The sequence below is a fragment of the Myodes glareolus genome, chromosome X (genome assembly GCF_982192425.1).
Source record: "Myodes glareolus chromosome X, mMyoGla1.1, whole genome shotgun sequence".
Classification (NCBI taxonomy): domain Eukaryota; kingdom Metazoa; phylum Chordata; class Mammalia; order Rodentia; family Cricetidae; genus Myodes; species Myodes glareolus.
Genome location: NC_142053.1, coordinates 81978938 through 82000706, shown reverse-complemented (window position 1 = coordinate 82000706; position 21769 = coordinate 81978938). Strand labels below are relative to the sequence as shown.

Below are 21769 nucleotides of genomic sequence, written 5' to 3'. Positions count from 1 at the left end.
CATGCTAACTCTAGGTGGTAGCCGAATTGAATTGCAAGGCACTGGTTGTTGCCAAGAGAACAACTGTTTTAGTATGGATTCCACCAACACACTGGGTGTCAAAAATAATGAAAGTAAAGAGATCAGTGCTATATAGATCTGTTAATTCAGTACCAGGCTGTCTGTTTCATGCCTTGCTTCCTCATCATGGGCAGTTAGTTCACACACCCTGTACCTCAAAGGTTACAGGTAAGGATTAAACAAGACGCCTGTGTGATATGATCAATACCCAGTAGGCACTTCCTTTCTTTTTTTTCTTCTTTTTTTTTGTTTTTTTTTTTTGTTTGTTTTTTGAAGCAGGGTTTCTCTGTGCAACAGTCCTGGCTGTCCTGGAACTGCCTCTTGTAGACCAGGCTGGCCTCAAACTCACTGAAATCCACCTGTCTCTGCCTCCCAAGTGCTGGGATTAAAGGCGTGCACCACCACCGCCCGGCCAGAAGGTACGGTCTAGACACTAGTTCTTGGGTGACAATTTATACTATGCTGCACTTGTGCTTCTGAGGATGAATCGGATTCTATCTAGTCTACATCCCAAAGAGAGGATGTGATAACCTCAAAACAGCAGCATAAGTGAGGTGTAGTGTCAAGCACCTTTAACCCCAGCACCCAGGAGGCAGAGGCAGATAGATCTCTGAGTTTTATGGCAGTCAGGTATACAGAGTGAGTTCGAGCACAGCCAGGGCTATGTAGAGACTAAAAAAACTTAAAAAGACTAAAAAACTAAACAAAACAAAACAAAAACCAGTTTGAAGGAAAGCAGACAGTCAAAGGTGAGTGAACTAACTACCCAGGTAGTAGGAAGAGTGACTGCCGGGCAGGCTAGGAGCTGAAGAATGCCAGCACAGGCACCGTCCACAGCTAAGCCGCAAGCACAAACACCACTTTACTAGAGATGTCTCAGGATTTAGGATGCTAAGTGACAAGCTCCCTTAACTAAAGAGTTTTTGTATACGTTCACCTATCATTTCATGAAAGTGAATGAACCCTGTCTTGAAAAACCAAAAAAGAAAAAAAAGAAAAGAAAACAAAGAACACGAAAGGAAAACACTTGAGAAAAGTCACTTTAATTTTCTGATCTGAGCTGACAGACAAGATGGTCCTTTTCAGAGTAAAAAGATAACCCAGATAGTTTCACAAAAACTTTAGGAAGTATCAATTAAAAATACAAAAAAAGTCACCTGAAAGCTTGTAAAATATGCCTAAAAGAAAAAAATGAAATACTCAAGGAAAGAAATACTAAACAAAACTTCTATATTCAGTTTCCTTTTAGACATACTAACCAGGCTCTAAAGTTCTCAAGCATTGTTAAGTTGCTTATACAAACTTAGAGTCATGAGCATGACCTCAGGATCCGCACTCTTTATGTCAAGAGCTTTCACTAAGCAGTTGAGAGCCTCCTGTATCTTCCCACACTCTTTCAGTTCTCTTCCACGAGCTACAAGACTCTCATAGTCCTCAGCAGCCTCCACGGCTGGATCCTGGGGAGGATCAGCCAAAGGATCGCTCGACAAAGGTTCAGGGGAACAGGGAGAGCTCTTCGAGGCCAGAGGTCTAGGCTCAGACTCAGTCAAGCTGCTCGGCTTGTTTCCTGAAGCCTGTGTTTCCTCAGAAGGATCCTCTTCTGTGCGCACAGAGGCTTCATCACTGCTCTCTTCTTCCTCTTCTTCCTCATGACCTGGAGCACTCTCCTCCTCACTGCTGCTCTCAAGCCTTTCCTCCATATCTTCCACGTCATCTAAAACCACACTGATCAGAGACCTCCTAGAAGCCAGAGATCTCCTAGAATCTAAGGACATATTCACACTATCAGGTAGTTTTGGTGAAAAGAACCTTCCAGGTGGACTGGTGTCATTTTTGGGAGATGAAGCATCAAATTGTTTCACAGATGAGAACTGACAGGGAGAGATGCTAAATGAACTTGTGCTGGAAGTACCTTTAAAAGCATCTTCTTCATCCTCAGTGTCTGAGAGGATCCTTCTAGCTTTGCTTCTGGTTTTCACACTAATCATGTCTGGTTCTTCATCACTCTCATTAAAAGAATTAAAACTGCGATTAACTGCTGACTCTGCCCTAGTGTTAGCGGCAGGGCTTTGCAAGCTATTTTCTTTCTCAACATGTCCCAAAAACTTGGAGACATTTTGTCTAGCGTCTGCGGAGTCTTCCAGGAGAAGATTGAAATCACATGCATACTCTGGCGGTGACTCTGAGAGGTCCTCTTCCAACTCCAACTGGGCCTCGCTCACTTGAGCACCCTGCAGTGCACTAGGAGATGCTGACAAGACATCAGATATTTCAATCACGTGCACATCTGATTCTATGTTTTGATTTTCATCTGCTGTGGGACAACTATCCTGTAGATCTAAATTTGACCCAAGATCAGCCTTGATGGATTGTTTAGGTAAATAACTAAAACTTTCCAGGAGGTTCTCCGGCAGGGCCTCTTGTCCAGGTGATGCTTGTGATGCTTTCTTTTGCACAGCTTCATTTTCAGCTGCAAAACATTCTGCGGGTCCCAGTAAAGAGTCAGTCCAAATTCCCTCCATACTTCCAGCCTCCTGGGGTGAAATAGCTCCAGTGCCAGCGTCCAATGTACTTTCATAGTGGTGCCCATCACCTTGCAGCAAAGTAACGTCATGTGACTTGGAGGGATCTTGGGGCTCACTCTCAGAAGACTGATCACCAATGCTTATACTGGCCATCTGAGAACTGATAGTCTCTATCTGGGTAGGATTAGTCAGAAGGTGTGGCGGTCGAGGCCAGGGTTTGTTCAATTCAGGACCTTTCTTCTTCCGTTGAGAAGAAAATTCATGTGCTTTGAGCCAGGTCTCTTTTTTTCCAGTTTTTTGTCTTTCCATTGTATTTTGAGATTCAAATTCAACAAGCAATTGAGCTTTCTGCACTCTCTGTTGAATGTACGAAGACTCTTCTAGCATGGCAAGTTCTTCTTTAACAGACAGCTCATGAGTGAACATCAAATCATGGTCTGAGATTCCTGCTATGTCCAGTGAGTGTAGGTAGGCAATATGCTCATCTAATTTCTCATCAGATCTCCGCTGAGCAGCATGCAGAGACTGAAGCTGCAGCTGGGTTGCAGAGTTCTGCAGATCCCCAACTGTGAAGAGCTCTCTTAACTCTTGTTTGCTAAAATAGCGGAATGGGTTCTTCTTATCACCAGTACTTTGTCTGATTAACGAGTCCTTGAAAATCTGTCTTCTATATATTTTTTCTTCTACAGTCCCACAAGTGATTAGGCGATAAACCACAACATTCTCTTTTTGTCCAATTCGGTAAACTCTATCCACAGCTTGAGCATCAGTTGCAGGGTTCCAGCTAGGGTCAAAAATGACCACTCTAGTTGCCGCAGTTAATGTTAGACCAACACCACCAACTTGAGTGGTAAGTAGAAAAACAGAGTATTCTTTATTTTGCTGGAATAACTGAATTCTTTTTTCTCGTTCCCAAAGATGAGTAATTGTGCCATCAATTCGTAACATCTTAAAGTGCTTATTCTTTAAAAGGCGCTCAATGATGTTGAGAATTTGTCTTGACTGAGAAAACACCACAGTTTGATGCCCTTCATCTTGAAGTCTCTCTAGCAGGGCCATTAAGAATATCATTTTTCCAGACTCTTCCATCAGTACACTGTCAGTTAGGTGATCAATGCTGTTCACATCTGAGGTATCTCCTTGCTCATTTTCATCCTGAGCAGACAATGTGGCAGTCCCTAAATTCAGCAAATGACAAGCTCGTGCAGACAGCAGCCGAGGGTGATCACAGAGTTTCTTTAAGACACCCAGCTCAGCCAGAGGTGAGCGTGTCTCCATTAGTAACTCCTTGATATGATCTAAAGACACGAACTTCCTATAAATCTCCTCTTGTAAAGGCACAAGACGTATCCAAACAATGAAATCATTTTTCCTGGTAAAGGAAGGCATCTCACAAATGGCTTCAACACCTGGATTCTTTTCACTAAGCCTGGCCTCTGGCTTATTTGTCTTTTTCACTTGCACTTCTTCTTTGGTCCTCCTGAGAAAATAGGGTTTTATGATTTCCATTAAATTTTCAGATATCTTAAGTCCCAAGGCTTTTTCCCCAGGGGTAGCATCCTTCTCTCTTGCTCTAATAATAGGATTTTCATACTCCATTTTAAAAGTTTTTAATGTTCCTAACAAGGAGCCTTGGCAAGCAAAATCAAATAGGGACCACAGTTCTTGCAGATTATTCTGGATTGGTGTTCCTGTGAGGAGGAGGCGATTACTTGCGGGAACAGCACGAGCACATATTGCTGACTTGGTAGAGGCACTTTTGATCTTATGGGCCTCATCAAGAATGACATAGTCCCATACAAATGTCTGGTTATTAAAGCTTGCAAGTTGCTGCCAATTATTGATTAGCATTTGGTAGGTAGTGATAATAACGCCATTCCTTTGTTGAATCCGTGTCAGGTTTCTAGTGCGTTCATCCTTGCTGGAGCCATGAAAGGTTTTGACTCTCATTCCTGGTGTCCACTTGGCAAATTCTTTGACCCATGTATTAATGAGACTGGTTGGCATGATCAATAGCACATGATTCACAAGTGAAGCATCAAACATACCAGACAGGAAAGCAATGATCTGAATAGTCTTTCCTAATCCCATATCATCTGCTAAGATGCCCCCTTTTCTTTGATCCTTATACAGGCTGTAGAGAAAGGCAATGCCTTCTTTCTGGTGCTCAAAGAGTTTCTCATACAGCTCCCGATAAAGCACCAAGCCAGAGTTGCACACATCTGTGAATTCATCATCACCATCTTCTTCTGCCAACTGCTCCAAAGCTTCCTGAAGTTTTTGGATTCTGCTGATCACCTTTTTGGTGGGAAAAATGTCCTTTGCCAAATTGAAAAGTTTCAATGATTCTTCCAGATCTCCATTCTTAGCTGCTTCTTTGGCTTCTTGCACATATCTATTTAAAAAAAAAGTAAAGAAATAAGACATGGGACTAGGGATGTAGCTCAAGTGGTAAAATACTTGCTTGGCATAAAGGAGACTCTAAAGCCTCTAGGGTCAGAGTCCATTTTTTAATCCAGACTGTAGTTGGGCTTTTTTAAAAAAAAAAAAAAAAAAAGACAGTTTCAGGTACTCCATGCAGTTCTTCTTAAACTCACTATATAGCCAAGGGTGACCTTGAACTATCTTCCCCCAGCCTCTAACCCACCTCATGAGTGCTGGGAATTGTAGGCATGTGCTATGCCCAATTTTATATGAGGTGCTGGGAGACGAACTCAGGGCTTTGTGCATGCTAGGCAAGCATTTTACCAGCTGAGCTTCATTCAGCCCTGTAACTAAACTGGGTTTCTAAAGCCCTTAATTCAGGATAGCAGAGATTAGCACAGAAAAAATACATACTTGTACTTCAAGCACTTCAGAGGCTGAGACAAGAGGATCAAGAGTTCCAAGCCAGGTAACTGAGTTTGATCCTTGGAATCCACATAGTAGAGGGAGAGAATTGACTTCCTCAGGTTATCCTCTGACCTGCAAACATGCTGCCATGTACATCTACCCACCTACACTCAGATATAGCTAGATGGATGGAGCGATGGATGGATATAAAAAGGCCTTTTTAAGTTCTAGGCCAGCCTGGGCTAGAATTAATTCCCTGCCTCAAAACAAGCACAAAGAACTACAGTTGGAGATGTTAGTATATGCCTATAATCTCAACACTTGGAAAGTAGAGACAGAATTAGGAATTTAAGGTCAGCCTCAGCTACAAAGCAAATCTGACACCAATCTACGTTACATGAGACTCTAGTTCAAAAAACACAAAATAAAAATGGACAATGGATTATATGAATAAATGCTCAATATTATTAGTAGGGAAATGCAAATCAAAACTACAGTGAGACTCCATCCTGGCCCAGCAAGATAGCTCAGCTGGTAAAGGCACTTTCAGCTCAGGCCTTACAACCTACGTTCACTCTCTAGAAGTCATTATAGAAGGAAGTCCCCAGAGCTGTCCTCTGACCTCTGCACACACACACAAACAATAAGTAAAAAAAATTATAAGAAACTGCATCTCACCCAACTTAGAATAACTAAGACAAATGCTAACAAGAAAGCAAGAATTCTGAGGTAGGGAACAGTCTTTACATACTGTTTGGAATATACAACAGTACAGCCTCTATGGAAGACAACATGGAGGTTCCTCAAAAATGAGAACAAAAATACTCTATGGAACTGGGTGTGGTGGTGCAAGCCTTTAGTCCCAGCACTCAGGAGGCAGAGACAGAGGTAGGTGGATCTCTGTGAGTTCGAGGCCAGCCTGGGCTACACGACAGTCTCCAAAGACACAGAGGAAACCCTGTCTTGAACCCCCCCCCAAAAAAAAACATTAAAAGGAAAATAAGAACATAAAAAGATGTTAGTCATGGGGAAATGCAAACCAAAACCACAATAAGGCACCACTTTATAACCATCTAGGGCTGGAGAGGCGATGGCTAAATGTTACGAATTTCTTTGGAGGGTAATGAAAATATCCTAAACTTAGCCATGTGAAAGGCGTACAATTATTTGAACACACCATTTCCACAATTATGTGAATATAATGAATGTCACTGAACTGTACAGTATCACTAGGAGAAATGCCTGGTATAAGTATTCAATGAAGGTGTTAACTCAAAAATGTCTATGGTGGACCCATAGTTTACAAAATTTAAGCTGCTTAATCTGGTAGTACAAATCCTCTCTGACATATCCTACGACCCCTCTGTCTTTACCTACCTTACATATTTTTGTTTTAGAGACAGGGTACTCCTATATAACCCTGGCTATTCCGAAACTCACTGTGTAGACTGGGCCAGACTGGTCTGGCCTCAAACTCAAAGGTCTGCCTGCTTCTGCCCTGATTGCTCTAGAACTCACAGAGAAGTGCCTGCCTCAGCCCCCCAAGTGCTGGGATTAAAGGTGCATACTACCAGTCTAGTTGGAAAGAGGGAATTTTAATCGAGAATGCTTCCCATAAGGTAGTCTTGTAGTCTGGTGTAGGAGGGTCTTCTTTCTATGTGTTGTTTTCATTGGTCAAATAAAGAAACTGCCATGGCTTTTTGATAGGGCAGAATTTAGATAGGTGGAGTAGACCAAACAGAATGCTGGGAGAAAGAAAGCAGAGGCAGGCAGACACCATGGCTCTCCTCTCCGAGATGGACGCTGGTTAGACTCATGCCACTAAGCCACAGTCAAGTGGCAATACACATTAATGGAGATGGGTTAAACTAATATGTGAGAGTTGGTCAATAAGAGGCTAGATATAATGGGCCAGGCAGTGTTTAAATGAATACAGTTTCTGTGTAATTATTTAGGGTGTAAACTAGCCAGGCAGCCGGGAGCCAAGCCAGGCAGGCCACTCTTTTTACAACAGTAGTCAAGTCTGTGAATGTAGTGTTTTATTTTTTTTATTTTTTTAAATTTATTTATTATGTATATAGTGTTCTGGGCACCAGCTCTCATTATAGATGGGTGTGAGCCACCATGTGGTTGCTGGGAATTGAACTCAGGACCTTCGGAACAGCAGTCAGTTTTCTTAACCTCTGAGCCATCTCTTCAGCCCCCAAATGTAGTGTTTTAATGATTGATGTGGGTGGTCCCAGTTCACTGTGGGCAGTGCTACCCCGGGCCAGGTGGTCCTGGGGCTTGTAAAAAAAAAATAGCAGGTTGAGCAAGTCACTAGCAAGAAAGTCAGTATACAGCATTCCTCCACGGTTTCTGCTCCAGTTCCTGCCTTGACTTCCCTTCCTTCATGATGGACTGTAAGGTGAAATAAACCTTTCCCTCCCAAGTTGTTTTTGTCATGTTTTATCACAGCAATAGAAACTGATGGAATTGCTTGAAAGTATGTGTGCAAATGTGTGAATAGCCTCTGCCCACCTGGTGTCAGCAATGATCTATGTTGTGATAGTAAAGGAGAAGCTGGGAACGAGGTTGATGCTTGTTTTTCTTATAATCATCAGAATTTCTTTCTTTTTTAAAAAAATATTTATTTATTTATTATGTATACAATATTCTGTCTGTGTGTATGCCTGTAGGCCAGAAGAGGGCACCAGACCCCATTAAAGATGGTTGTGAGCCACCATGTGGTTGCTGGGAATTGAACTCAGGACCTTTGGAAGAGCAGGCAGGCAATGCTCTTAACCCCTGAACCATCTCTCCAGCCCAATCATTAGAATTTCTGTATTTTAACAGCAATTCATGGATACTGGACTTGCACAGGTAAGTGACTAATGACAGGTTGTGGGAGCCAGTTTCTGACTGTTGCAGTAGGAGTTACAAAGGCATGTCAAGAGCTATCCACGGAGGGACAGATCAGAGTTGGGGACAAGAGTACAAATCCATATCTACTTTAATGTAGATGGAAATAAAGAAATATCTATCTATCTATCTACATGGATTATATATATATATATATTTACTTTCTGTCATAAAAGAGGGTCTAGAAGCAATGATAGTAACAATAAGCATACTTAGTACCACACCGAGGAGTCTAATATAACTCCACAATCAAAGGAATCAGTTCTCTGAAAACATGGATGATTCTAGGACCACGGCAAGAAATAAACTATGTAAGAACGTGGAGTCCAAAAAAGTAGGTTATTTTGTGACTTAAATACACGAAGTTAATGGGGTATGGTGGTACACTGCTATAATCCCAGAATTTCAAAAGTAAAAGCAGGATGATCAAGAGTTCAACCAACCTGGAATACAAGAGACCTGCACCAAAAACAAAACAAAACAAAAAACAAAAAAAGTAACTCTATAATGATGTGGATATGTCAAAGTGACTCAGGAACCAACTAAACCAGATCACCATGCTTGGAGATAGAACACTTTGAATTGTAGTATAGAACTCAAAATATGAAATAAATGTCCATGAGCCCATTGCAATAAAATTGAGTAAATAAACAAGTAAATAAATATGGAGACAAATCTCCCACACAGGAGAATGCAAATAAGGTAAATGTTCTATTCTCAATGAGATAAGATCTAATTCTTACTCCTTAAATGTATGCTGCACATTATGACATGCTAGCAAATTGTACAGTATGGAAAGGGGTCCCTCAGATGAAAATTAACCTTATATATTGACCAACTGGCAAGTCAAACTTAAGTCAGGTGATCAAGGTCAACAGAGCTGGGTGTAGTGGTGTAACCTTTAGGAGGCTGAAGTAGGCAGATCTGAGCTCAAAGCCAGACTGATTACATAGTGAGCTCCAGGCCAGTCAAAGCCAAAAAAAGTCAACAGAAAAATGTCACACTGATAATATGCATCCTTTTGTGTTGCTTAGCTTTTTCATCACTGTGACAAAATATCAGAGAAATCAATTAAAGGAGAATGAAAAGTAGACAGAAAACAGAATATTCACAGAATACTACTACATATCCCCAACATACTACTTCCTCATCACAGGGGAGGGTGCAAGTTTGCAAAGAAGAATTAGACTATGACCAGTGAACCCTCTGATCAATCTTAGTATTACTCAAAGTTGGAAAACTTCCTTGCTTTTATTATTATTTTTTAGATACCTGTTAGTTTTCTTTTTGTTTGTTTTGGTTTTTTGAGACAGGGTTCTCTGCATAGCCCTGGATGTCCTGGAACTCACTCTGTAGACCAGGCTGGCCTCGAACTCACAGAAATCAATCTGCCTCTGCCTCCTGAGTGCTGAGAATAATGGCATGTGTCACTACCACCTAGCAACCTGTTTGTTTTGAGACAGAGAAAGAAAGGTATAGATTTGGGTGGTGGTGATGTGGGGAGATTCTAGGAGGAACTGGGAGAAAAGAATGGTGACTGGAATATACTGTATGAAAAAATCTTTTTTCAATTTTCAAAATAAAATTTAAAAAGTAATTGAAATCCCAGGGTCTTTCTATGTAGCCCAGACTAGCCTATACTTCCCCCACTAGCTTTAAAGGGTATTTTTTTGACTGGGTAGCAGCACACACCTTGAGTCCCAGCACCCAGAAGGCAGAGGCAGGATCTCTGAGTTTGAGGCCAGCATTGTCTACAGAGTGAGTTCCAGGACAGTCAGGGCTGTTACACACAGAGAAACCCTGTCTCAGAAAAGCAAAAAATAAAACAAAAGTATTTCTTGTCTGTTTTTTAGCAACAACAAAAGTTAGATAAAAGTCCTTATACCAGAGCCTTACTAGGCACATGAAGAGTTCATCTGTACTAACAGGACTCAGAGCCGGAAATACAGTGGGAACCACACCGGGGCATGAGTTGACAGGGAGAAGCTTGTGAGTGCTTCTATCAATCAACCCAGTGAAACTGGAAGCAGGGTCATAGGTTCAGAAATGAGGGAGGCATTGAGGTTTTGAAAAGCAGAATGATAAGAAACAACCACCTAATAGAACAGATTAGTGAATACATTAGAGAAATATAGTCTGCCAAGTAATATTATGAGCCTGCTTGACAGTAATTATGGATGATCCTCCATATCTATGGTTTATACATCCTCAAATTCAACTAACAGTAGACTGAAAATATATGGAAGGATAGAGAAATGGCTCAGTGGCTAAGAGCGTGTAATGCTCTTGCAGAGGAGGAACCAGCTTTGGTTTCCAGCACCTTTATCGGGAAGTTACAACAGCCCATAACCCAGGCAAATTCAATGCACTTTTCTATTCTCTGAGGTAACCTGCACTCACATAGACACACACATAGAAAAATAATGGTGTCAAGGTGACCTTTGCTAAGACAAGGTAAAAAAGCCCTTAAAATAAATCATAAAAAGACCCAACCTATATTAATTTGGGGTCAAGGATGTGTTTATGTTCTTTTTTCACAAAAAAAGCCATTAAAAAAAACTAAAAAAGATGACTACATATACAGTAAAAAAAAAAAATGACAAACCAGGTAACATCATAGCTACAAACACACCATAAAGGAGTTAAAAAAGAGTCCATGATCCAGTCTTCCCTGCCCCCAGAGAGGAGTGCCTGGTCTGCAGGGCCTGCTACCACCACTCTACACTGCAGGGTGCCATGCTGCACTGAGGGACTGAGCTGCTTCCAGACACTTGGGATACACACACAGACCCAGAGACACTGCTGAGCTGACCTAACCACAATGACTACAATTTTCTGCAGTTTAAATCCTGTTTGCTTTGGAGCCGAGATGCAGACTAAACATTTAACTGTTTTAATCTTTGAGACACAAAACTCATTTTGATTAAATATTAAACCTAAAAGCTAAAAACTAAGTTTTCCCCCTTTAAAAAAAAAAGGACTCAATAACTAAAACCCCTCTTCACTTAAGACGGGAACAGACTAAGGGTTTAACTGCTGTTCAGAGACTAGAACTGGTATTTAATAACAATGTCATTATACTCTTACCGGTATTGACCTAATATTTGTAACTACATATAAAATGTTAAAAAAAAAAGTTGGTATTGACCAACAATGCTAAAAATTATGGTACTAACAAAGATATTTTAAAAAATTGGTATTGACCAACAATACAAAAAATTATGGTATTAACCTGTCAACTGCTAAAAAAAAATTTGACATACCCTATAAATGTTGGGACTTAATACATATGCTAAAAATTTTAGATACTGATACAATATAAAAGATTTAAGAGTTAGCTCAGGTTGTCTGTGTGGGAAAAAAAGATTTAAGAGCTACTCTAAACTAGCTAAAAAAACATTCTCAAATCAAGTAATTCTCTTCTCCTTTAAATAGGAGACTATAGCCTTTGGGAACATAATTATTCATAAAACATTATAATTTATCGTAACAAAAAAGTACGGCTCCAAGACACAGATCCCAAAAGTATCTCTCTCCATTAGTCTCTTTTCTTCACAGAGATCAACAGTCAATGACGGGTTTAAAGCGTCTTCTTCCCAGATGCCTAAGACAGAAGCTCACATATATAAATGCCCGTTTCAAAAACAAAAAAAAATTAAATAGAAGTCTTTGCCCAAGCCAGGCATAATCATCCTGTCCTGTTACAGAAACACAGGTTTTATTAAAATTAATAAGAAAGAATAAATTATAGGCCCATTTTTCTATATGGTATGACAGCCAAGCTATCAAGCCATAGGCCACACCTAAGATGGGTCACATAAACTTCCAGACAGGCTGTCACTAACCTAACAAAAGGTCAGGATATTTTGCTCCTTTCTTTGTAATTTGGAGGATGCCAAATAGAGATGTTAATTCAGCCTATGTATGACAGGTAGTATACAAAACAAACAGGTAGTTGTGGACGTGACAAAAAGCCTGGTTATCTAGGAGACAAAATGCTAGTGATTTTCCCACTCAGTTAAGTTTTGGTATAAAGACTGTTTAAAAAATAAACAAAAAATTCTTCAAAATGTAAATTCAAGACTTCATGAGGGACCACTAAAAATTTCCCTCTCGATAAAGCCATGTGAGTTATGTCTTTGTTCCCGCGCCTCCACGCAGGTCCAGGGAGAGATAGTTTATGTTGGGGTCTGGTCCAAAAAAATAATAATAATTAAGGGTCCGGGATAACATCGGACCCCAACACTTTTCTGTTGTCTGAGGTCACCTGCACTCACATAGACACACACATAGAAATAATTTAAAAATAAAACAAATGTAATATTTTTAAAAATAAGTTATTAGGGAAAAAACCAATGACTGGTATTGAATATGCAGACTTTTTTGCTTATCATTAGTCCCTAAACAGAACTTAATTACTATGTACATAGATTTACATTGTATTAGGCATTATAAGTAATCCAGAGATGATTTAAACTAGGACACAGATATGATATTATTTTAAATAAAAGATTTGAGGGAGGTAGAGGCGGGCAGATCTCTGTGGGTTTGAGGTCAGTCTGGTCTACAGAACGAGTTCAGGACAGGCTCCAAAACTACGCAGAGAAATTCTGTCTCGAAAAAACAAAAAAAGGGGAAAAAAGAATAAATGAGAGACTTGAGTACCTGCAGGTTTTGTTTTTTGTATTTAAGGGAAATCTAAAAATCTAGAACTGATCTCTAAGGGCACAGAGAGGGACTACATTATCTTTTTAAAACTATTTTTCTTCTTATTTTGTGTTTTGCCTGCATGTATGTCTACATACAGTGCCTATGAACCCCCATGGAACTGGTATTTCAGATGGAAGCTGCCATGGGGGTATTGGAAATCAGACCTCTTAAGTGCTGAGCTATCTGTCTAGTTCTGTATTATCATTTTGATAGTTTTTAAAGATCTATTTATTATGTATACAGTGTTCTGTCTGCATGTATGCCCACAGGCCAGAAGACAGCACCAGATCTCATTATGATGGTTGTGAGCCACCATGTGGTTGGTTGCTGGGAATTGAACTCAGGTCCTCTGGAAGAGCAGCCAGTAGTCTTAACCGCTGAGCCATCTCTCCAGTCTGTATTATCATTTTTGAAACAGGGGTTTCACTCTGGCTTAAGCTGGACTGGAACTCACTATGTGGCCCAGGCTGATCTCAAACTTAACACAATTGACACAACCTCCTGAGCACTAAGATTACAGGTATAGGCCACCATATAGGTGCACATTATTTTTTTTGTTAGTTTTAAGATATGATCTCACTATGTAGATCACGGTGGGAATGAACTCACAGAAATCCTCTTGCTTCTGCCTCCAAGTGCTAGGTGTGCAGCACCCTGCTCATTGCCACATATTACCTTTTATCCTATGGTTCTGTAGAAGTCTACCACAGGTCTCACTGGGCTAAAAAATCAAGGTACCAGTAGAACTGCATTCCTTTCTGGAGGGTCTAAGAGGAAGAATCTTTTCTTTCCAGCTTCTAGAGGCTGCTCACATTTCTTAGATCACCAGCTACTTCCATCTCACCAGTCAGCAAAAACCTGCTGAGTCCTCCCTTCATCGCATCACTTGGCTCTCCTACCTTTCTCCACCACTTTTAAGGACCCTTGCAATTATCTGGAGGAAATTTCTCTATTTTAGGGCCAACTGTTAGTGACCTTGATTCCATCTTGGCCCTTAACACTTTCTTGCCATATAAGATAATATCCACAACTTCCAGAAATACCACATGAAGGTTGTAGTCTTGTCAAGAGGGTAAAAATACAGGGGGTCAGAGAAGAGAAAGTTACAATCACATGCAAGGAAGTTTCTATATTACTGACTCTGAACTTCAAGCTATGTAAGGAGGGAAGTGTGAGCCCAAGCTGAGTAAGGAAGAGTGAAAAGACCCCATGAGAAGACTGTAGATCCCAGTGATGTCAAATGGTTATTCACATTGGCATCCTACCCTAAGTAAGGTAAGGGAGAGTGAAATGCTTAAAATTTAGATTAAAAGTGAGTCTAGCGGGGCAGTGGTGGCACACGTCTTTAATCCTAGCACTGGGGAGACAGAGGTAGGCAGATCTTTGTGAGTTTGAGGCCAGCCTGGTCTACAAGGAGTTTCAGGACGGCCAGGGCTGTTACACAGAGAAACTCTGTCTCAAAGAAAAAAAAAAACTGAGTATAGTCAGGCATGGTGGTACACACCTGTAATCCTGGCACTTGGGAGGTAGAGGCAGGAGGACCAAAAATTCAATTAGAGACCAGCCTGGGCTATGTTAGACCTTGTCTCAAAACAACAACAAAATGTGATTCTAGCCAGGTCTATTGGTACTGGCTGTAATCTCAGCACTAGGAAAGCAGAGGCATAAGGATGACAAGTTCAAGGGCTACCTGGATACCTAAGTTCAAGACCAGCCTGAGTATCTTAATGAAGCTCTATTTCAAAGTTTTGTTTTCTTTAAAAAAAAAACTAAAAAAGAATGATAGAGCACTTGCCTAGCAAACATGAGGTCCTGGGTTCAAGCCCAAGACTGTGTATGTCTCTCTCTCTCTCTCTCTCTCTCTCTCTCTCTCTCTGTGTGTGTGTGTGTGTGTGTGTGTGTGTGTGTGTGTGTGATATTCCATTAATAAAGTGTGGCTGCAATGATGGTTAATTTAACTTAATTGAATTGGAAATACTTAGGAAGTTAGTAAAACACAACTCAGGGCTTGTAAAACAGCAGTTCCAGGGACAATAAGATCCGGAGGGCTTTGACATAATGAATGGACTGACCCCTTAGTGGATTCATAATATAATATTATCAGGAAATAGCCTCCTTGGAGGAAGAAGATCATTGGAGGTTTGTCTTTGGGGACATGTTACCCTGTCCCCCTCCTGTTACTGCTCTACGTTGTCACATCCTTCCTGTTATGATGAATTGAAACCTATGGAATTGTGAACAAAAATCAATCCTCCCAGTCAGGCAAGTGGGTACACACCTATAATACTAGCTCTTGGGATATGGAGGCGGGACTTCTCGGCCAGCTTCAGCTACAGTTAGTTTTCAAGGTCAGCCTGTGCTATAGAAGACTCCTTTCTTAAATGGTTTCTGCCAGGCAATTGCCATAGAAATGAGAACATTTAATACAACTGCTGACTGCTTTTCAATTCCACCCCTTCCACCTTTCTTTTTGCTTTACATTGGGCAAGCAAAAATCAAATCCTCCTTTGGCACCAGAAGGAATTTCAAACAATGTCATGTTTCAGTGCCTACACAGGGACCTTCACTTTAGTATCACCCCAATTACTATAAAATCCCCAAATATATGTCCTTTGCCTATTTTCTCAAGTAACTTTTAAATCAGAAACTAGCTCTTTCTCCAGAAAACACCATATGCATCTAATATACTTCTATACCATCGTGGTTTTGGTGTGGCATTAGAAGTCTCGTGAACCAATCTGAGTGGGGGAGGATTTCAGTGTGTTTCTGTTGCTATAACAAATACCTGGGCATTCAAGAACATGGTGCTAGTACTTATTCAGCTTCTGGTGAATACTACATGATACTCTATGCATGGCAGAAAAGGAGAAGGGGAAACAGGATGCCAAAGAAAGACAAGGGACAAAAGGAGTTATGGTTTGAATAAGAAATGCATTCCTATCTTAAAAACTCATGCACTGGTGCTCATTTTGGCAGCACATATACTAAAAATTGAATATTGAAATTAGCATGGCCCTTGCACAAGGATGACACGCAAATTCATGAAGTGTTCCAGAGTTTTAAAAAAACAAAAACAAAAAACCAGAAACTCATGTACTGGGGCTAGAAAGATGATTCGGTGGGTAAAAGCAGCTGCTACAAGTGTAAGAACCCACCAACATCCATGTAAAAAGCTGGGTTTGACTATGTGTGTGCCTGTAATTGCAGTGCTGCTGGGAAGAAAGACACAAGGACTGCCTGGGGCTTACTAGCCACCAACCTAGTTCCAGTTTCAGTAAGAGCCTATGTCAAAGAGAAAGAATGGAGAGTGATAGATCAGAATAACCAGTGTCCTTCTTCGGCCTCTAACATTTGCACACAGATGCACACCTACACAAATCCATGCACATACATTGCACTCAACTAAAACCTCAGGCCAGCAAGATGGCTCAGAGGGTAAAGGCACTTGACACCAAATCTGATAGCTAGAGTTCATTTTCCAGAACCCGCACTGTGGAAGGAGAGAATCAACTCACGAAAGTTGCTCTCTGAGTTCCATATGTGTGTGCAGATGCACACATGCGCAGAAAAAATGAACAAAAAACCAATGTATTAAAAGAGAAAGAAAAACTGTATTCCAGTACCAGTGTGATGTTCAAAGGTAGGGCTTTTGAGTCCCAAATTGGATCCTGAGGACTGTAACCTAACAAAAGCTTGATCTAATAGCATTATTATCTGATAGCATTATCATTTAGCATAGCAAATCATTATCTGATAGCATTATTAGGAGACTGTGGAGCCTAGAAGATGGGGCCCAGGAGAGGAAGCAAGTGACTGAAAGTGTGCCCAGGAGGGATATGCATTGCCCCAGGTCACCTCCCTTCCCTTCCTGTTCCCTCTATTATGCTCTTCCTCATGAAGCTCCTGCCTTACCCTAGGAAGGCCTAAAAGCAACGCAGCCAGCCAACTATTACCAAAACCTCTAAAATCGTGAGCCAAGATAAATCTCTGTTGTTGTTTTGGTTATAGAGACAGTTTCTCTGTGTATACCCCTGGCTGTCCTGGAACTCAATCTGTAGACCAGGCTGGCAAGAAATTCACAGAGATCCCACCTGCCTCTGGCTCCCAAGTGATGGGATTAAAGGTGTGCACTACCACTGCTCCGGGAGACCACATAAATCTTAAGCTATTTTTTTAAAGGTATTCTTTTATAGGTATTACAGAAAGTGACTAACATAAAGCAAACTTGCCTAGTCAATACAGCTAGTTCTAGGACAGCCAAGGCTACACACACACACACACAAAAAAAACCCGTCTTGAAAAAAAAATAAGCTTACCATTAATATACCAAATTATACCTGAAATATTGCATATATTTTATTTACTGAATATTTACATTTTTTAAAAGAGGAAGAATTTTCATTTATTAAGAACTTGTGCCAGATAGATTCAATGCAATGCCCATCAAAATCCCAGCAAAATTCTTCGAAAAGACCTCGAAAGACTGGTACTTAACTTCATTTGGAAAAGCAAAAACCCGAGGATAGCCAAAACAATCCTGGGCAATAAAAGAACTTCTGGAGGCATCACAATCCCTGACTTCAAACTCTACTACAGAGCTACAGTACTGAAAACAGCTTGGTATTGGCATAAGAACAGACAGGAGGACCAATGGAATCGAATAGAAGACCTGGATATCAATCCACACATCTTAGAACACCTGATATTTGATAAAGAAGCAAAAAATATCAAATGGAAAAAAGAAAGCATCTTTAACAAGTGGTGCTGGCATAACTGGATATCAACATGTAGAAAAATGAAAATAGACCCATATCTATCACCATGCACAAAACTCAAGTCCAAATGGATCAAAGACCTCAACATAAAGCCAACCACACTGAACCTTATAGAAGAGAAAGTGGGAAGTACACTTGAATGCATTGGCACAGGGAACCGCTTCCTAAATAGAACCCCAGCAGCACAGACAGTGAGAGAAACAATTAATAAAAGGGACCTCCTGAAACTGAAAAGCTTCTGTAAAGCAAAGGACATGGGTCAACAAGACAAAACGACAGCCTACAGAATGGGAAAAGATCTTCACTAACCCCACATTAGAAGAGGTCTGATCTCCAAAATATACAAACAACTCAAGAAATTGGACACCAAAAGATCACATAATCCAATTGAAAAATGGAGTACAGACCTAAACAGAGAACTCTCAACAGAGGAATCTAAAATGGCTGAAAGACACTTAAGGAAATGTTCAACATCCTTAGTCATCAGAGAAATGCAAATCAAAACAACTCTGAGATTCCATCTTACACCTGTAAGGATAGCCAAAAATCAAAAACCTGATGACAACTTATGCTAGAAAGGATGTGGGGGAAAGGGAACACTTCTGCATAGCTGGTGGGAATGCAAGCTGGTACAACCCCTTTGGATGTTAGTGTGGCGATTTCTCAGAAAATTAGGAAACAACCTTCCTCAAGACCCAGTAATACCACTTTTGGGTATAAATCCAAAGGATGCTCAATCGTGCCACAAGGACATGTGCTCAACTATGTTCATAGCAGCTTTGTTTGTCATGGCCAAAACCTGGAAACAACCTAAACTCCCCTCGATCAAAGAATGGATAAGAAAAATATGATACATTTACACAAATGGAGTACTACACAGCAGAAAAAAATAACAACAGCTTGAATTTTGCAGGAAAATGGATGGATCTAGAAAACATTATTTTGAGTGAGGTAACCCAGACACAGAAAGACAATTATCACATGTACTCACTCATAGGTGGTTTTTAAACATAAAGCAAAGAAAGCCAGCCTACAAACCACAATTCCAGAGAATTTAAACAATGTGGACACTAAGAGAGACTTACACAGATCTAATCTACATGGGATGTAGAAAGTAGAAAAAGACAAAATCTCCTGAGTAAATTGGGGGCATGGGGACCTTGTGGGAGGGTTGAAGAGAGGAGGGGAGAGGCAAGGAGGGGAGCACAGAAAAGTGTAGAGCTCAATAAATATTAATTAAAAAAAAAACTTGTGCCCGGTGGTGATGGTGGTGCACACCTTTTATCCTAGCATTCAACTCAGGAAGCTGAGGCGTACAGATCTCTGTGAGATCAAGGCCAGCCTGGTCTACAGCGTGAATTCCAGGACAGCCAAAGCTACACAAAAAAAACCCTGTTTTGAAAAGTGTGCATGTGCTCATTTCTTTCTATTCTTGACTGTGAATATGATGTGTTTTACCACAGTAATGGACTATAGACGGGAAGTAGAAGCTAAAACAAACCCTTTCCACCCTAAAACAAAACACAACTTGAATACTTGCTGGATATGCTGACACACCTGTGTCCCAGAACTGGCCCCCCATAAGGACTGTTTGTTCTAGCCTGACAAATAGGCTATTTGTATTACTTTAGGAAACCAGGCTATGTTATGAGCTAAATAAATGAGGACAAAAAGTAAATAAAATCTTCTGTGCATCAAATAACACAGAAAGAAGGCATCGTACACAATAAAATGTTTTATGGAAAGGGCAGGCTGTCTCAAAAAAACCAAACCAAACCAAACCAAACCGAAAAACAAGTAAACCAGCCATTTATTTTTAATTTAATTCAATTTTAAGCTTGATTTAATCAAATCTTGTTGAAAATTACATCCTTTGAGATATTTAACTTGGAAAGCCACAGAGTTTTATACAGAGATAGTCATTGTGAAGACACAAGAGTCAAGTCAATTCTCCTGTGAAGCACACACCCTATACTGCCTTTTCTTACACGACTCCAGGTCTAAATATCCACATGCTCGCTCACTTTGCTTCCCTCTGGTTTGCCATGAAATCTTTTTTCTACATTTTTACCCAAGAAAAGGTCCCTTGAGGGAGACCTCCTCAAGAATACCGGTGGTTCTGATAACTGCCAACATCAAACTTTAATTCCATAGGACTGGGAGTTACACACCTGCAATACTCTGGAGGCTGAGAGAGAAAGACAAGAGTTCAAGAGCAGCCTGGGCTACACACGGCAAAAACCTGTCTCAAAAAAACAAGTTAACAACATGCACCTCCATGCTGGAGATACGACTTGGTGGTTAAGAACACTAACTGCTTTTCCGGAGGACCCTGCTTCACTTCCCAGCACAACCATCTGTAAAGATAGTCCCAGGACAGGATGTCACACACCCCACTGTAGGTGCGATTTTCTTTCCTCTACTGAGAAGTGGTTTTGAGCATCCTTTCATGTGTTTGTTTGTCACTATTAGTTGTTTTGTTTTTTTTTTTAAGAAAAATGCCTTCAAGTCCTTTGCTTATGCTTTCTGCAGATTTTTAAAAATTAGTTTTATGGGCATTCATGTCTTGCCTGTATGTATGTGTGTGCACCACCCCGGTACAGTGACTGTGGAAGCCGGAAGAGAGCACAGGATCCTGCACGACTGGAGCCACAAGCAGTTGTGGGTCACTATATAAATGCTAGAAACCGAACCTGGGTCCTCTGGAAGTGCCAAAAGTTAGTGCTCTTAACCTCTGAGCCAACTCTCCAACCTTGTACTACAATTTTTAACAGTTAAATATTCCTCTCCACATTACCAAGCTCCGAGTCAGTCATCTGGTGAAAGTTTGCTTATTCAGGCACATTTCTTAACGGTTTCGTTTCTGGCTGATGCCTTCCCTTCGCTCACCGACCATTATAACTGGTCATTCTTTCATTTAAAGGCAAGACTCTGGTCAGGAAACGAAGCATTTGACAACATTTCTTTTTCAGATCCCATTTCTACTAACCGATTACTAACAACCTGGGGACCATTTTTCCTCTCTTTTTTGCCCAAGCTCAGGTTAGAAAGGCTCAAGGACTTCATCAATTAATTGAAATTCGGGCTATTAAAGAGTTCATACTGCAGCCAGGAGGGGGTGGCGCATACCTTTAAGCCCCGCACTAGGGAGGCAGAGGCAGGCGGATATCTATGAGTTCGAGGCCAGCCTGGTCTACAGAGCGAGTTCCAGGATAGCCAGGGATACACAGATGAATACTGTCTCGAAAGAGTTCAGACTGGAAGGTTATTTGACTAAGATGGGAGGGCGCGGGGTTGGGGGGGAGTGAGGGAGACGCCGGTCAAATCCACAAACGGTTCCTTGGGGAGCGTGTGGGAGTCATTCTACCCCAACCCCAGGCCAGGGACTGCGAGCTAGACCCGTCCGGAGGCCCAAACGTACCTCAGATAACTCTCAGCTAGCCGTGGGTTCAAAGTCTCCACTTCCGCTAAACCTTGGGAAGCCTCCATGGCCAAGGCAAACGGCTTTACAGCAAAGCCACGCTTGAATTTCGCTCGCCCCCGCCTTACTGAGTAAGGCACACGAACCAGGAGGAAGAGCCAACCGACCGCCTCCAGACTGGCCAATCCGGGATCTGGGGCTCCAGCGCGGTTTCCGGAGCCCCGCCCAGGAAGGTCTTGCGCCTGCGCCCTCGAGCACTGGAGCCCGCCGGCTACATTAGCTAGTTCGATGCAGCGTATTGGGCTATGTCTTCACGTGACCGCTAGTAATTTTTTTCTGTCCCTTCCAACTGTGCCACCCGAGGGTGAGAGTGTTGAATGCTACGTGGAAAAACTGAGAGACTGAATAAAATGTACGCGTGTTTCTTTTGAGCTCGCGAGTGGAGGCTGTCTTATTGTAATGGCCCGTAGAGGTTTCCATTGCCCCTTTCCCTACCTGCCAGTGCTTGGCACTGAACATACTCGAATTCACACGCCTAAGAGATA

General features: G+C 41.3%; 1 protein-coding gene and 1 pseudogene across 1 annotated transcript; one reads left to right on the top strand and one right to left on the bottom strand.

The window, feature by feature from the left end:
• Window positions 1-1082: 1082 nt before the first annotated feature.
• Window positions 1083-21388, bottom strand: Ercc6l (ERCC excision repair 6 like DNA helicase). Its single transcript, XM_048417921.3, has 2 exons — window positions 21225-21388; window positions 1083-4980 (listed from the first exon to the last, which is right to left on the bottom strand). The coding sequence occupies exons 1-2, from the start codon at window positions 21290-21292 to the stop codon at window positions 1335-1337; spliced, it is 3714 nt and encodes a 1237-aa protein (XP_048273878.1). The 5' UTR covers window positions 21293-21388; the 3' UTR covers window positions 1083-1334.
• LOC125389518 (U6 spliceosomal RNA) lies at window positions 15989-16089 on the top strand (annotated as a pseudogene).
• Window positions 21389-21769: the final 381 nt, after the last annotated feature.

Bases quoted from the DNA above. Each gene is read 5' to 3' on its own strand.
- Ercc6l (XM_048417921.3), bottom strand. From the start codon at position 21,292: ATGGAGGCTTCCCAAGGTTTAGCGGAAGTGGAGACTTTGAACCCACGG. The intron at 4,981-21,224 runs GTACGTTTGGGC...TTTTTTAAATAG, and splicing joins CTAGCTGAGAGTTATCTGAG to ATATGTGCAAGAAGCCAAAG.